The sequence below is a fragment of the Lepidochelys kempii genome, chromosome 3, assembly GCF_965140265.1.
Source record: "Lepidochelys kempii isolate rLepKem1 chromosome 3, rLepKem1.hap2, whole genome shotgun sequence".
Lineage (NCBI taxonomy): Eukaryota > Metazoa > Chordata > Testudines > Cheloniidae > Lepidochelys > Lepidochelys kempii.
In genome coordinates this window covers 84,536,218-84,553,630 of record NC_133258.1, presented here as the reverse complement: position 1 = coordinate 84,553,630, position 17,413 = coordinate 84,536,218, and the positions used below count along the sequence as shown (strand labels likewise).

At 45.8% G+C, this 17,413-nt stretch overlaps 1 protein-coding gene across 3 annotated transcripts in view; it reads left to right on the top strand.

The window, feature by feature from the left end:
- The first annotated feature begins 540 nt into the window (after positions 1-540).
- The window catches only part of METTL24 (methyltransferase like 24), an 87,901-nt gene continuing 71,028 nt past the window's right edge, over positions 541-17,413 (top strand). For 2 of the 3 annotated variants that reach the window (XM_073337034.1, XM_073337036.1), the window contains exon 1: positions 541-1,305. In XM_073337034.1, coding sequence (XP_073193135.1) covers positions 949-1,305 — 357 coding nt within the window. In that variant the 5' untranslated portion in view covers positions 541-948. The remainder of the gene's footprint in view (positions 1,306-17,413) is intronic. The other variant, XM_073337033.1, reaches the window with a different exon arrangement.

Below are 17,413 nucleotides of genomic sequence, written 5' to 3'. Positions count from 1 at the left end.
ACCACTTCTTCAGATGCATGGAGTCAAAATTACAGACGCAGGCATTATTATACTGACACTTGAAGAGAAGGGAGTTACCGCACAAGTGGAGAACCAGTGCTGACAGGGCCAATTCGATCAGGGTGGATGTAGTCCACTCCCAATAATTGAGGAGGAGGCGTCAATTCCAGGAGAGGCAAAACTGCTTTTGTAATGAGCCAGCCCCTCCCAGTGCCTACCTACTCAAGCCCAAATTAATGGTGTTAAATTTGCAAATGAATTTTAGTTCTGCAGTTTCTCTTTGAAGGCTGTTTCTGAAGTTTTTTTTGTTGAAGGATGGCTACTTTCAGATCTGTTACAGACTGTCCAGGGAGATGGAAGCGTTCTCCCACTGGCTTTTGTATGTTACCATTCCTGATGTCCCATAACCACAGTGATAGTCTAATGACAAAATAAGGGGGAGGGGGACAAACTTGTCAGCCGCTTCTCGGCGAGCTGAGAGCGAGGCTTGCCCCCCTCACAAGGGGGCACCGAACTATTCGGGCGCTGACTGAAGTTCGTCTTCGGCGCTACCCAGGGAGAAGCGCGCACCGAGCAGAGCAGACCCGCCGGGCACAGAGACGGGCTCGCTGAGCTCCCCTTCAGCCAGGTCACACCCCCATCCCGGGGGAGCGTCAGGCTGGGTGTGGTTGGTGTCCGCGCCGGCCGCAGCCCCTTTGCACAGCCCGCCCGTGCTGGCTGGCTGCCGCGGGGCTCCGGTCTGTCCCGGGGGAGCGCCGCTCGGCCGCCTGCCTTTCCCAGCGCCCGGGCTCTCGCCTGGGCCCCCCTGCCCCGCCCCGCCCCGCCCCGCCGGCCGGGCGCCCAGCCCACGGGCTGTGCCGGCGGCGGCGGCAGCAGGCTCCCGCTCCCAGGGGCTCGCCCGCCCAGTCAGCGGGCCATGAGCCCGGGCGCGGCGGCTGCAGCGGGGCGATGGTGCCCAAGGAGAAGCCGCTGTGGAAGGGCTTCGCGTTCCGCCTCTGCCTGCTCTCGGCCGGGCTCTTCCTCTGCCTGCAGCTGGGGCTGAGGCGCTCCCGGGCCCCGGCGGAGAAGGCGGGAGCCGCTGCGGCCCGGGCTCTGCCCGCCCGGGGCACCGAGCAGCGCCTCGGGCCGGTGCCGGCCCGCAGCAGCCGCAAGGGCAGCGCGGAGGCGCACCTGGGGCCGGGGGCGGGGCGGCCGGAGGCGGCGAGCGCCAGCAGGAGGCGGGTGACCTACCTGAGAAGCAGCCGCAGAAGGAGCTCGGAGCCCGCCTGCTGCCCCCTGGAGTCCCTGGGCAGCAGCCGCAGGAAGGTAGGGCACTGGGAGGCCAGGGGAGGGACATGACACGGGCATCGCCATATCACAGCATGACACCCCCTCCCCATGCCGAAGGGCCATAAAATCTAGCTAGTCTAAGGCCGGCGCCTGCAAATGGCTCTGCCCGCACGGGTGGTCGGGACCCCGGGGCTTGGCTCCTACCTCTGATGTGGGGACACTCTCCGCCTCCCCATCTCGGTGCTGGTGCTGAGCCCAGGGGGCGCTCAGTGGGATGACCATATTTCCCAAAGGGAAAAGGGGACACCACATGGAGCTGGCCCCAGCCGCTTGTCCTGGGGTTTGGAGAGGAAGTTGAGGGAGGGATCACTCAGTGGTTTGCACATTGGTCTGCTAAACCCAGGGTTGTGAGTTCAATGCTTGAGGTGGCCATTTAGGGATCTGGGGCAAAAATTGGGGATTGGTCCTGCTTTGAGTAGATCCCTTCCAACCCTGATAGTCTATGATAAGTTTGGCTCCATATCTGACCTCTGTGGCTATGATGCTAAAAGAGCCATGCAGACCTTCCTGCCCAGGCTCTGAGTGGAGGGGGTTTCAGAGCCTGAGCCTGAATGCATCTACACAGCGACTTTTAATGCAGTAGTGAGCTCGAATCTTTACACCTGGGCTCCGAGACTAGCTTTGGGGTTTTGTTGGTTGTTTGCTATATAGACAGAGGTACCCTTTGAGGGAAGTGTAGAACTACCAGGATCTTTTCTTAATACTCCAGCAGGCCAGGGAAGAGGATGGAGAAATTGGGTAATTCCCTCTTCCCTTATGCCCATCACATCCAGGAATGAAGGAAGTAAAAGAAGCACATTTTGCCGCAACATGGTGACTTTGAGATTTTCTCATGTGGTGTGGTGATGGCATCATGTTACATCAGTTTGCAATGTTGCCAGCTCTTGCAATTTTATTACCAAGTGTTGTAATATTTGGTGTGTTGTCTTAAATCCCCAGCTCCTGATTAGGGGAGATCCATAGCTTTTTTTCAAAAAGAAAGTATATTTTTAACCGTAGTAGTTGCAGGTAAAAACTTTAAATCCTAAGTGTACTTTTAAAGGCTCAGAAGTTAGTAGACAAATACGAAGAGCTCCAATTTATAATTTTTAAGTCAGTCTAATTGTTTTTGGGAGGCTTGACTCATGACTTTTGAATACTTGGGGTTGGCACTGTATGTGTTGGTGTTGAGTTGTGATGACACTTCACACCACAAGCACTTTAGGATACAGTGCTGTTATTTTGTGTTGCTGTAAGTTCATTTGAAAGTGAAGTGACTGAAGTTCATGGTCCATGTCTGCATTAAAGAACTGAACTGTTTCCAGTTGAATTGGTGCAATAGAATTGGTTTAAGCATAAATACCTTTATATGTCCACTCAAGGAATATGGATGCATACGTTAAAATTTTGCAGTTTCCCTGTGTATCAACACTAGTGCTGTTCTAAACCATTACAATTGCACTGCTCTGAGCTAACAATTTCTGGCATGTCTCCCAGATGTAGTATATTCTGGAAGATTTTTAAAGGCTTCTGGTTCATTGTGGAATGGTAGTGTGAGGACTGTTTGAACTGTTGGTGCTGTTACATTCGTGGTACTGGTCCACACTGTCACTGAGCCACTGAAATGACATCATGATCATCTACCTAAAGTACAGTATGCTTCATTTATTGGGATGCTCTTCATCATGCTACTCCCTCTACTGAGACTACTCCCAGGAAATCAAGTTAACCTAATGAAAGAGAATGGTAAAGACTGAGGCTCTGTCAGGGAAAATAGTAACCAAAAAATCACATAGGGTTTGTCCATATACACACAATTTGTACTACTTATTTATGCTGGCAAAATTGGGATGGTACAATCCCCGTAGTGTGGATACAGATATTCCATTATAAGCATTTTTGGAGTGGTGTTGTAGCTGTGTTGGTCCTGTGCTGGCGACCTAAGAAAGAACTCTGTGAATCTCAAACGCTTGTCCCTTCCACCAAGTGAAGCTGATCCAATAAAAGATATTACCTCACTCACCTTGTTTCTCGCATACTGGCATAGTTTATTCCTATATGGGAAGGGGAATAAGCACGATTGGGATAAGGCATCTCTGTATTGGTATAATACACAAGCTATGTCTTCACTAGGAATGTGAAATCCTAGTGAGGACAAGGCAGTTTGTAGTCTTTACATGAGTTATAGGTTGAGTTAAAGACTGTAGGGGAGCTTAGTCTTTAACTTGATCTGCTAACACATCTTGAAATTACATTGTATTCACTAGGATTTTACATTGAGTTAGTTAACTTCAGATAGTTCAAATAAAGAACACATCTTTAGCCCCTAGTGAAGGCAAGGTCTAGGGATTTGTATAGGTATAACTATTTTGGTTAACTGAAATAATTATACATATTATAGTTACATGTACAAAATGTATATGTAAACTAGGCCTTAATGGGACACATGTAGCCATTGCCTATTGATTAAGCAGTACTTAGATGTTAAATAGCTCTGAAATGCTAGTCATTTTAACAAGAAAAAATAAAGTAGAAATGGAGTGAATCGTTTTTATTTTTCACCATGTTACATTTTATTTTATTTAAAGACTTTTCAGACCGTTTTAAGAGAAGAAACAGTCTCTTAATTAATACTTTATGGCTTCTACCTGCTCCTTTGGAGCAAGAAAGTAGCTAGACCAGCACTGGCAGCCAGGCTTATGAGCATCCATAGTGCTCTGGGGAGGTGAGGGGAGGGCAGGGCAGGGCAAAGGAACAGTGCAGAGGGACTGGGTCTCAATACAGATCTCCAAGGATCCACCAGGATGGATATATTTCACTGTGGATCTTGCAAGCCATCATGCCATGTGTCCTCTGCATGTCTACAACCCCCTTCTTATCCATGGCAAGGTTAAGACCTTTAACTGTATAGTGTACTGCACAGATATTTCTTTTGGAGGGGATTACAATATATGATCTACAAGCAGTGCAACAAAATATTACTGAATATAATTTTTCCATATATGTTGGGGGATAGCCTACTCTGCTGCCTATTAAACAAATTACACAGAATCATAGAAGATAAGGGTTGGAAGAGACCTCAGGAGGTCATCTAGTCCAACCCACTGCTTAAAGCAGGACCACCCCCAACTAAATCATCCCAGCCAGGGCTTTGTCAAGCTGGGCCTTAAAAACCTCTAAGGATGGAGATTCCACCACCTCCCTAGGTAACCCATTCCAGTGCTTCATCACCCTCCTAGTGAAATAGTTTTTCCTAATATCCAGCCTAGACCTCCCCCATTGCAACTTCAGGCCATTGCTTCTTGTTCTGTCAACTGCCACCACTGAGAACAGCCAAGCTCCATCCTCTTTGGAACCCCGCTTCAGGTAGTAAAAGGCTGCTATTAAATCCTCTCTCACTCTTCTCTTCTGTAGACTTAATAAGTCCAGTTCCCTCAGCCTCTCCTCATAAGCCATGTGCCCCAGCCCCCTCATCATTTTTGTTGCCCTAGGCAGAAACAATAGAGAATAAAACACTGCAGAATAATTTACATGATCAGTACTTTTAAGGGTCATGTTCACAAACAGTTGTCTTCATATTTTTGTGCTTGATAATAATGTAGTTTTGTTTGTGAACAAACTCACAGGGCATTTGTCTGGGATTTTACCTAGAAACAAATGAACAAAAATTCCAAAAGCAGATGAGAAAGTCTAAGATCCATTCATCCATCCATGACTCCTATCCTTTCAATTCCAGGAAATTGATTGTGTGATTGCACACTTTTTGTGATCAGTGGCACAACAGTAAGATTGGGAAGAATGACACTAAAGACAGTGTGAAAGTTTATACCCTAAATAAATTTGGAAGAAATAGATTTTCATCTGTAAATATTAGTTTCACTGTACATATGCAAACCAATGAAAAAATATTTCCATCTGTGATAATTGAAATGTACAGATAAGCTAAAGAAGAAAAATGCTGCTTGAGAACTTATTAGAGTTTGAATAAAGAATATTTACTTTGTGTATTTTGATAGTTTGTGTTTTAGCAGTTATAAAGCTTTAACTTTTTGAATCTTAATGTCTACTATCATTAACTAATTATTGTCTGACGCCCCCATAATATCCTGCAAATGTAGAAATGTAAATAGATAAAAATAAAAAAGCTTACCATCAAAATTATACAAAAAACTAAATTCTGCCAAGCCTAACCATAAAAGAGTACAAGTGTAAGTACATTCGTCAGCTCTGGTCTACACTAGGAGTTGAGGTTGAATTTAGCAGTGTTAAATTGATTTAACCCTGCACCCATCCACATGACAAAGCCCTATTTTCGACTTAAAGGACTCTTAAAATCGAGTTCCTTACTCCACCCCCGACAAGGGGATTAGCGCTGAAATCGGCCTTGCTGGTTCGAATTTGGGGTACTGTGGACGCAGTTAGATGGTATTGGCCCCAGGAGCTATCCCAGAGTGCTCCATTGTGACCGCTCTGGACAGCACTCTCAACTCAGATGCACTGGCCAGGTAGACAGGAAAAGGCCCGCGAACTTTTGAATTTCAATTTCCTGTTTGGTCAGCTTGGCAAGCTGCAGGTGAGTGCAGAGCTCATCAGCAGAGGTGACCATGCAGAGCTCATCACAGAGGTGACCATGATGGAGTCCCAGAATTGCAAAAGAACTCCAGCCTGGGCCAAATGGGAGGTACGGGATCTGATTGCTGTATGGGGAGAGGAATCTGTGCTATCAGAATTCTGTTCCAGTTTTCAAAATGCCAAAACCTTTGTCAAAATCTCCCAGGGCATGAAGGACAGAGGCCATAACAGGGACCCGAAGCAGTGCCGCGTGAAACTTAAGGAGCTGAGGCAAGCCTACCAGAGAGGCAAATGGCCGTTCCGGGTCAGAGCACAAAACGTGCCGCTTCTATGATGAGCTGCATGCCATTTTAGGGGGTTCAGCCACCACTACCCCAGCCATGTTGTTTGACTCCTTCAATGGACATGGAGGCAACATGGAAGAGGTTTTGGGGATGAGGAAGAAGATAGCTCACAGCAAGCAAGCGGAGAAACCGGTTTTCCCAACAGCCAGGAACTGTTTCTCACCCTGGACTTGGAGCCAGTACCTCCCAAACCCACCCAAGGCTGCCTCCCGGACCCGCCAGGCGGAGAAGGGACCTCTGGTGAGTGTACCTTTTTAAATACTATACATGGTTTAAAAGCAAGCATGTTTAATAATTAATTTGCCCTGGCATTCGCGGCTCTCCTGGATGTACTCCCAAAGCCTTTGCAAAAGGTTTCTGGGGAGGGCAGCCTTATTCCATCCACCATGGTAGGACACTTTACCACTCCAGGCCAGAGGCACATAGTTGGGAATCATTGTAGAACAAAGCATTGCAGTGTATGTTTGCTGGCATTCAAACAACACCAGTTCTTTATCTCTCTGTGTTATCCTCAGGAGAGTGATATCATTCACGGTCACCTGGTTGAATTGGGTGCTTTTCTTAAGGGGACATTCAGTGGTGCGCGTTCCTGCTGGGCTGTTTGCCTGTGGCTGAACAGAAGTGTTCCCCGCTGTTAGTCACGGTGTGGGGTGAGGGGCTAGCCACGTGGTGGGGGGGAGGCAAAATGCAACCTTGAAATGAAAGCACATGTGCTATGTATGTAATGTTAACAGCAAGGTTTACTGTGAAAGAGTGTACCCATTGTTCTATAAAATCTGTCTTTTTAAATACCACTGTCCCTTTTTTTTCCCTTCCACTAGCTGCATGTGTTTCAAGGATCACAGGATCTTCTCCTTCCCAGAGGCTAGCGAAGATTAGAAGGTGAAAAAAATGCACTCGTGATGAAATGGTCTCTGAGCTCATGCTGTCCTCCCACACTGACAGAGCACAGATGAATGCATGGAGGCAGACAATGTCAGAGTGCAGGAAAGCACAAAATGACCGGGAGGAGAGGTGGCGGGCTGAAGAGAGGGCTGAAGCTGAAAGGTGGCGGCAGCGTGATGAGAGGAGGCAGGATTCAATGTTGAGGCTGCTGGAGGATCAAAATAATATGCTCCAGCATATGGTTGAGCTGCAGGAAAGGCAGCTGGAACACAGACCGCCGCTACAGCCCCTGTGTAACCAACCGCCCTCCTCCCCAAGTTCCATAGCCTCCTTACCCAGATGCCCAAGAACGCAGTGGGGGGGCCCCTGGCCACAGCCACTCCACCCCAGAGGATTGCTCAAGCAACAGAAGGTTGGCATTCAATAAGTTTTAAAGTTTTAAACTTTTAAAGTGCTGTGTGGCCTTGTCCTTCCGTCCTCCACCACCCCTCCCACTGCTTCTCTCCTCCACCACCCCTCCTGGGCTACTTTGGTAGTAATCCCCCTATTTGTGTGATGAATTAATAAAGAATGCATGAATGTGAAGCAACAATGACTTTATTGCCTCTGCAAGCGGTGATGGAAGGGAGGAGGGGAGAGTGGTTAGCTTATAGGGAAGTAGAGTGAACCAAGGGGCAGGGGGTTTCATCAAGGAGAAACAAACAGAACTTTCACAGTGTAGCCTGGCCAGTCATGAAACTGGTTTTCAAAGTTTCTCTGATGCGCACCGTGCCCTCCTGTGCTCTTCTAACTGCCCTGGTGTCTAGCTGTGCATAACCAGCAGCCAGGCGATTTGCCTCAACCTCCCACCCCACCATAAATGTCTCCCCCTTACTCTCACAGATATTGTGGAGCGCACAACAAGCAGTAATAACAGTGGGAATATTGGTTTCGCTGAGGTCTAAGCGAGTCAGTAAACTGCGCCAGCGCGCTTTTAAATGTCCAAATGCACATTCTACCACCATTCTGCACTTGCTCAGCCTGTAGTTGAACAGCTCCTGACTACTATCCAGGCTGCCTGTGTATGGCTTCATGAGCCATGGCATTAAGGGGTAGGCTGGGTCCCCAAGGATAACTATAGGCATTTCAACATCCCCAGTGGTTATTTTCTGGTCTTGGAATAAAGTCCCTTCCTGCAGCTTTTGAAACAGACCAGAGTTCCTGAAGATGCGAGCGTCATGTACCTTTCCTGGCCATCCCACGTTGATGTTGGTGAAACGTTCCTTGTGATCCACCAGTGCTTGCAGCACTATTGCTTGTGGTTTATGTACTTGCCGGCTTGGTGCTCCAGTGCCAAGATAGGGATATGGGTTTCGTCTATGGCCCCAACACAGTTAGGGAATCCCATTGCAGGAAAGCCATCCACTATGACCTGCACATTTCCCAGGGTCACTACCCTTGATATCAGAATATCTTTGATTGTTTTAGCTACTTGCATCACAGCAGCCCCCACAGTAGATTTGCCCACTCCAAATTGATTTCCGACTGACCAGTAGCTGTCTGGCGTTGCAAGCTTCCACAGGGCTATTGTTACTCACTTCTCAACTGTGAGGGCTGTCAGTGATGTGCCAGGCTAAGTTTAAAATGACGTTCCTCATTCTTTTCAATTGTATTACACAACTAAAAGTTTCTGTTTAAAAAAGATGTTCCCAGCCTTTGGATTTGTTTTTATAGACTTTATGTCCAGGGTGTCTAGAGCAGGAGTGGGCAAACACTTTGGCCCAAGGGCCATATCTGGGTTTGGAAATTGTGTTGCAGGCCATGAATGCTCACAAAATTGGGTGTTGGGGTGCGGGCTCCAGCTGGGGGTGCGGGCTCTGGGGTGTGGCTATATATGAGGGGTTGGGGGTGCAGGAGGGTTCTCCGGGCTGGGACCAATGGGTTTGGAGGGGGATCAGGGCTGGGGCAGGGGATTGGGGCATGGGAGGGGGTCAGGAGTCCAGGCTCCAGGCAGTGCTTACCTCAAGCAGCTCCTGGAAGCAGTGGCATGTCCCCCGTCTGGCTTCTACACAGAGGCACGGCCAGGTGGCTCTGCGTGCTGCCCCATCCACAGGCGCCGCCTCCACAGCTCCCATTGGCTTTAGTTCCCAGTCAATGGGAGCTGCAGGGGCAGTGCTTGGGGCAGGGGCAGCATGCGGAGCCCCCTGGCTGCCCCTACATGTAGGAGCTGGAGGGGGGGGACATGCCACGGCTTCTGGGAGCTGTGCAGAGCCACGGCATGCACAGAGTGGGGCAAGCCCCTGACCCCTCTACCTGGCGGGAGCTCAAGGGCCAGATTAAAATGTCTGAAGGCTGGATGCGGCCCCCAGGCCGTAGTTTGCCCACCCCTGGTTTAGAGTGTATGGGTAAGCATCATTTTTAGTATTCTGTAAATCTGCTAAACATAAGTTTTTGATGTTAAAATTTTTCATAGTTGATTTATGTGTATATTGTTTTTAAATTGCTTTCAGTTTTTTAAATCTCTGATATTAGTTGTACAAGTCACTTCTTTGTGTGCCTCAGTTTCCCCATCTCCAAACTGGGGATAATGATACAGTAACTCCTCACTTAAAGTCATCCCAGTTAATGTTGTTTTGTTGTTATCTTGCTGATCAGTTAGGGAACATGCTCATTTAAAGTTGTGAAATGTTCCCTTATAATGTCGTTTGGCAGCTGCCTGCTTTGTCCACTGCTTGCAGAAAGAGCAGCCCTTTGCAGCTAGCTGGTGGGGGCTTGGAACCAGGGTGGACCGGCAGCCGCCCTATCAACTCTCTGCTCCCCTAAGTTCCCTGTGGGACAGCCGCCCAACAGCCTATCAATTGCCGGCAGTTCAGCTGTCCCTCCCCCCACTGCCATGTGCTGCTCCTGCCCTCTGCCTTGGAGCTGCTCCTGGGAGTCTCCTGCTTGCTGTGCGGGGTGGGGAGCAAAGTGGGGGGCTAATATCACGATGTCCCCCTTCACCCTACTCCTGCCACCCACTTACCCTATCTCCAAAGAGCAGTGGGGGGACACGACTGGGCTCAGGATGGAGGGAGCTTGCAGGCAGCAGCTGCTGCCTCAACTTCCTGATCTTAAAAGGCAGTGTACTTAGAGTGGGGTCAGCGTACTTAAAGGGGAAATGCACATCTCTCTCTCTCTTACACACAGGGTGTATGTCTCTGTCTCTGTCTCTGTCATGCTGTCTCCCCTCCCTCCATTCATGCTGCCTTGTAGAGTATGAGGCTACATTAACAACAATGTTTAACCCTTGAGGGCTCAGCTGAGTTCTAGTTCATCATTTAGCAGTAAGGCATTCCCTGGGAAATATCCCACCCTCTTCCACCCTCTGACTTCACCACCACAACCAAGCTTCACAATCATCATTGCTGTGTACAGTATTAAATTGTTTGTTTAAAACTTATATTGTGTATACATATATATAATATAGTCTTTTGTCTGGTGAAAAAAATTTCCCTGGAACCTAACCCCCTCTATTTACATTAATTCGAATGGGGAAATTGGATTTGCTTAACATCATTTCGCTTAACGTTGCTTTTTTCAGGAACATAACTACAATGTTAAGCAAGGAGTTACTGTACTGACCTCCTTTGTAAAACACTTTGGATCTACTGCTGGAAAAGCACTATACAAGTGCTGGGTGGTATTATTATTATTTATTACATATTATTGGGCTGCTCCTGCTTCTGTTCAAGCCAGTGCTAACACTCTCATAGGAATCTTGGTCCTCTTGAAATCAGCCTAATCTCTCTGTTTAGCCATTTATACTACACTCAATACTGTAATAGCTGAACACTTTAGGATTGGGCCCTAACTTTTTATACTGATTTATTATTGTTTTCTCCCAGTTCCATACATTGTAATGTGAAAGCTGTTGAGATTTGAGAGTTGAAAAGGATGATCTTAAGAGTTTACAGTTATATAGGTTTTTGTTTTTGTTTTAAATTTGGAAGAATCCCCAAACATTTTATAAACTGAAACATAAGTCAGACACAGAGTTTATTCCAACTGCTTTATGGGTATCAGACATCAAAGTTCAGCAATTCACAGAATTGTTACACAACTATTTGGGGCTATGTCTTCACTAGAAATGCTGCTGCTGTGCTTCACTATAGCCATTTGCTACAGAGACCGGAAGGATTCTCCTTCTGTCAGGCTAGTGCTGGCAACCCCAGTGTTTAGGTCGGCTTAGCATGGTAGACCTAACTTCTTAGTGTAGACCTGGCCTAGGAGAGGAAGTATAGAATATACCTTAACCTTAAAAGTAGAGGCAAAGTCTAGGTAAAGTTAGAATATAATTGCCCAAATTGGAATTTGGCTAGGACACTGAGTTAAAATCCATACTGTTGTGAAAAGTGCAATGGTGTCTTTAACTACCACTGTGATGGGTTTGAGGCCCTTTGGGGTGACACCTGATGTACTGGGATGTCACTGAGTCAGCCTATTCTACCCGGCCTTGCTGGGTTAGGCTCACAAGCCTCTTCCAGCCAAGCACACAGAGAGACAGAGATCCGCTCTGGAAAGATTCAGCCTTAGGGGCTTGCTCCAACACTCTGATGCCCACTCCCTTTAAGAGGTACAAACCCAAAGGTTTTATGAAATTCTCCCCCTCCCTCAATGTGAAGAGAGGTGTGCACACTTCTTCCCCCCCCCCAGTTAGAAATTATATAAACTGGATTATATTATAAAAAAGAATTAAGTTTATTAACTACCAAAGGTGGATTTTAAGTGAATATAAGAGATAACAGACAGAACAAAGCAGATTATTGAGCAAATAAACAAAGTATGCCAGCTAAGCTCAATATACTTAAGAAACAGGTTACAAAATGTACTTTCTTACCCTAAATGTTATTTTAGGCAGGTTGCAAAGTTTCTTTGGTTTAGAGTTCCAGTTATATTTCTTTTCAGACTGGACTCTTAACTCATTCTGGACTCCCCACTTGCCCTCCCCTCGGGTGGCTTTAGCAGTCTTTCTTCTTGGGCAGACAAGCCATGGAGAGGAGTAGTCCCGTTTGCCTTCCTCCCCATCCTTAAATAAGATTAACATAGGGCGGGAATCCTTTGTTTCCCAAATGTGACACTCCCCCCACCCCTGTTCCCTTCCAGTGGAAAGTTAGAAGAAGTCTCAGGTAACGTTTAGTATCCGGTGACAAGACCACCTGACTGTAGTATCACAGCATCCATGAGTCAGTGGCAGTATGGAGTGTCCACAGGAAGGCCCAGCCTTTTCACAGTCCATTCTCCTCGCTGATGGGCCATCCGCCCTGTCTGGCTTTTCCATTGTTGTACTGAAGTGTTAGCAGTGGGTGTCACCCAAAGTAGCATAGTTGAAATACAGATACATAGTCAATATTCCTAACTTCAGATATAGAAATGATACAGCGTACAAATTGGATAATCACATTCAATAAATTATAACCTTTCCAATGATAACTTACAAGACCCATCTTGCATAAAGTACATCTCAGTTATGTCATATTCATAACATAATCATATTTTCATAAAGAATATGAAGTGAAACGTCACAACCACAAATGGTCATGACTTCAGTTTAACACGTCAGTGGGAAGAACATCACTGACACCATTTCCTTCAGCACTTGGGGGTCTGTTGTATTAATTACAAGGGTCAAAAGAGTTAATGTGAGACACTTTCACTGTCTAACATAAAAACAGTGATACAAAGAGGTCTATTGTGTTGCTGTTTTTTAACAGAGGCCTTAGTTTACTTGATTTTTTGGCAAACACTTGTAAGTGATTTTAAACTTAAAAGATTATTGATTAAACACAAGAAAGAAACTGAAACTGAGTGATTATGCAAAACAAACAATTAAAATTTTTAAGTCTCTCTCCTTTTGGAGGCAAAATATTAGTCTCTCATTTACAGAACAACCTTTCTTTGATTAAAAGTAAAGGATTAATTTTACTTTCAGTCCAGATGTGTAAAGGGTATTCATGTCTCCTGTTTCTAACAAATAGACACAAGGTGGAGGAAAGAGGATAGACAGGGCAGGAAAAATATGGCTTTTGTTGATATCTTTGGAACAGTGGATGGCTGGTTAGCCACAAATGGATTCTTTGGCTGGTTGGTCAACCGTTGCTTGGACACTGGTTCGCTTTCTGGTCAGAACATCATCTGGTTGGGTCTTTTACTCCTTGGACAGGGCAGGGTTGTGGCCATCTCATCTCACAGTGCTAATGCAGTGCATTTGATTTCAGGGTTTGATGAAAAGCTGAGAGAGAGAATATAGGAGGAAACAAATAGTGGGGCAGAAAGGAACACAACAGAGAAGGAGAGGCAAAACTGGATGTTATGTGTCTCTGTGGTACAGGCAATTAGTTTTCTGATGGGCTGAGGACAAAATGTCATGATGATTTTCAGAATTTACAATTGAAAAACAAAGCTCTTTGAACAAGAGCAAAGCCAACTGGCCTTCTTCCTGGAAGAAAGTCTTTCGGTTTGGTCTTCTCCTTTTATCTTGCTGTCAGGAAGGAATCTTCCCCTAGGTTAGATTGGCAGAGACCCTGGGGGTTTTTCGTCTTCTTCAGGAGCATGAGGCAATGATCACTTGCAGATTTAAACTAGTGTAATTAGTGGATTCTCTGTAACTTGAAGTCTTTAAACCATGGTTTGAGGACTTCATTAACTCAGGTCTTGTCTACACTGCCACTTACAGTGCTGCAACTTTCACCATTGTAAAGTGGCAGTGTAGATAGAGCAACAGCACTGGGAGCTATTCCCCTCGTGGAGGTGGTTTTATTACAGCGCTGGGAGAGCTTTCTCCCAGTGCTGGAGCCACGACTACACAACCGCGTTAAAGCGCTGCCGTGGGACCGCTTTAACGTCGGCTATGTAGACATATCCACAGCCAGAGGTTATGGGCCTGTTACAGGAGGGGGTGGGCGAGCTTCTGTGGCTTGCAGTGTGCAGGAGGTTAGACTAAATGATGGTGATGGTCCCTTCTGACCTTCAAGTCTATGAGACAAGATGAGATGAGCTGGGATGGAAATTGAGATGAGAGAGAGAGAGCTACATTAATTTATTTTTAAAGTCTCTTTTTAAGAAACCCCAAAAGGGGAAAAATAGGTGACATCGTTTTTCCCCTCATTATTTTGTCTACCAATTAGGCCTGATATTTGTCACACAAATTTTGGTTAATTAATTGTTTGGACTAATCCAGCTTCTTTGTATGGTTCTTTTGCACTTGTTTATAATATTGATTTGTTGAAAACAACTCAACTTATTTTCTTATGGTTAATTTTTAAGTACTCAAAGTACAGGTTATTGTAACATTTTATGAACTTTCACTTTTGAGCTTACAGTTAGGGTAAATTTTATAGGTTTAATAGTCACAACAGGTCTCCCATCCAAGTACTGATCTAACCCAAACTTGCTTAGTAAGTAAGATTTGCACAAGGATTACATAGCAAGCTAGTATGGTTTCAGGCCATTGGTATGTGGGAGGTAACTATGAGTGCCTTGGTTTTTGTTCAGATATTGTCAAACTAAAAGAGCAGGCTGAGGGAGATTATTGTGTTTGGAATAAAAGAAGGTACTTTTATTAATAGTTGTTTCAACAGCAAACAATCAAATCCCAAGACCACCAGACAAATCTGGTATCAAATTGATGCAGCTGTGTCAGTAAAAAATACAGAAGCACATGAATTCTTTTCAGAGTAATTATGCAAGAAAAATACTGACCTTTCTCTATATTTTAATGGCAAATAACATTTGTTTAATAGACCATAAAGAGTGAATGTAACATTGTTTCTGACAGTGATGTCATTTGTTAAATTACGAGGTAAATGATCTCCCAGTAACCTTGATTCTTACATGTTTTTTATTACTGAAAAAGATTCTTCCTTCATACATTTTTGGGAAGCATCTGGGGAATATTATCTTTCAGAAAGTCACTAAGGCTTTATGTGATTTAATTATATCTAACAATATAATATATAGATTTATTCCAAATACATACTCCAGATTTCTTTTCAACATGCACAGGTTGTGGAATAAACTGTCCTAGATAGCCATGATGATGAAAATATTTTTATAAGGGTTATAAGCCATCATGCTTAAAGGCATAAGCCAAACATTGAATGATAGATGGGTAAGTTTAGTTATTCCATAATCTTTCATTATGGGGATTGTTTCACCTTCCTATTGAAGTGTCTAGTTCTGGACACTGTCAGAGACAGGAGAGTGGGCTAAATGGACCACTAGTCTGATCCAAAATGCAGTTCTTATGTGTCTGTGTTAGGAGAGAAATACGTAATGACCCATTTCTCTTTTCAGCACATAACCCAAGAAGCTGTGCTGGGCAGATGTATGGGGGTGGGGAGAGAACAATGCTCCCTTTCTCCCATCTGCAGAATGGTTGCACAGCCAGTGGCTGAACTAGCTCTGTGTGCCCTCTAGGCATTCGCACTTTCGGAGGGGACCAGAGGATTCCTGCTGCAGTGGATTCTTTGCTCTCACCTCTTTTTTGCTGTTCCAAAAGCCCCTGCAGAGAAGGTCTCTATGCAAGGGCTCTATGGAGAGCAGGGCTCTACAGGTGCACAGCAGACCTGCACCACTTCTGCCACTCAGGGATCCTCTGTGGCCACAGAGGCAGGATTTTCCTCATATGAATAGTGACCTGTATTAGTTTTCAGTTGCCACTGACCTACTCTGTAACAAAAGTGACACACGAATGTGGTAAAAGACTGGTCTTTATTTTTTGGGCCCAGTCACACAGCCCATATTTACAAGTTATACTTCTGACACATGGCGCAAGTCAGCATCCACTGTCTCCAGCGACCGCACACCACCAGCAGGTTGCATTGGTAGCTTGCAGACAACTTCACTGAGATCAGAATCCCACCTCTCCTGAATTTTACAGTCCTACTCAAAAATTCCCTTTGTATAACTTGCTAGAGGGGAGTAGGAGGAAAGAGCAGATTTTGGCCATGTCGACACTACAGGCTTGTGCCAGCGTAGCTCTGTTGGTCAGAGGTATCATCCCTGACTGACAGAACTGTGCCAATAAAAGCCCTAAGCATAAAGGCAATTATACCTGCAAAACTGTGCTTTTGTCTGTATAGCTTATTTCACTCAGAGGGGCTGGAATAACCACCATCAGCAAAAGCCCAATTTTGCCAGTATAAGCTGTGTCCCTACTAGAAGTGCTTTGCTGGTGTAGCGTACCAGTATAGCTGTACTGGCAAAGCACCTTACAAGGTTGTGTTTACACTGCCACTTTCAGCGCTAAAATTTTAGTCGTTCAAGGGTGTGGAAACACCCCTCCTCTCCCCCGAGCGACAAAAGTTTTAGTGCTGAAAAGTGCCAGTATAGACAGCGCTTTATCTCCGGGAGCCGCGCTCCCAGCGATAAAGCTACCATCCCTCGTTAGGGGGAGAGCTCTCCCCCAGCGATAAAGCGTGTTTACACTGCCCACGTTACAGCATTGCCACTGCCGCGCTGTAACGTGGGCAGTGTAGACGTATCCTTAGTGTGGACATAGCCTGCATGACGCCCCAGGGGCTTAAAGCTCTCTCGGAGAGTTTTTGGTTTCATCCTTTATCTCTGCAGTGCTCCGGAGTGCTTGCTCTTTCTTAGCATCTTGTCACATGCAGAGCAGGATTTAACTTTCCAGCTGCTAAGGCTTTCATTGAAGCTTGATCAGTTTTTCACCATTAACATTTACTCACCCAACCGTTTACTTGTCAGCATTTATGTATATATTTAAAATAACATGAAACCCATGGCAGTCGCTGGAGTCTGACAAATGTCATTGTCCAGAGGTTATCTTGAAATCTGGAGAGCCAGAATAAGTGACCTGTGCACAGGAGTGCTCTCCTGGGATCTGGTGGTGGTGGTGGACAGAATCTTCACAGGCATCTCCACAGAAGTTACTGCAGCTAAGGTTACTTAGCCTCAGCATGCGATACTTCCCCTGAATTCAGCAGGGTCTGGCTAATGGATCTGTGTAGTTACTAATCCACCAACTGTATCTTAGCTCCAAAATGCCCTTTTCTGCTACATGGAGCTGTGCCCTGTGGTATGTGGGGCATGTGGTCTCTTTGCATTCTAACCTCCCTGCACAGTGGAACCACACTGGCTCTGTTCCACGGACATTGTATGCTTACAGGTGGCGGAGGGGGCAGGATTTGTCCTGAAGAAATTATGAACATTTAACATAAAATGAATGCCGAGTTTGAGAAGTGAGAGATTTCCACAAAATGGGTATAGCTTTGTCAATGGCAGGCCAAGCTTCCCTACGCCACTTCACCTCAACCTTGCTTACAGAT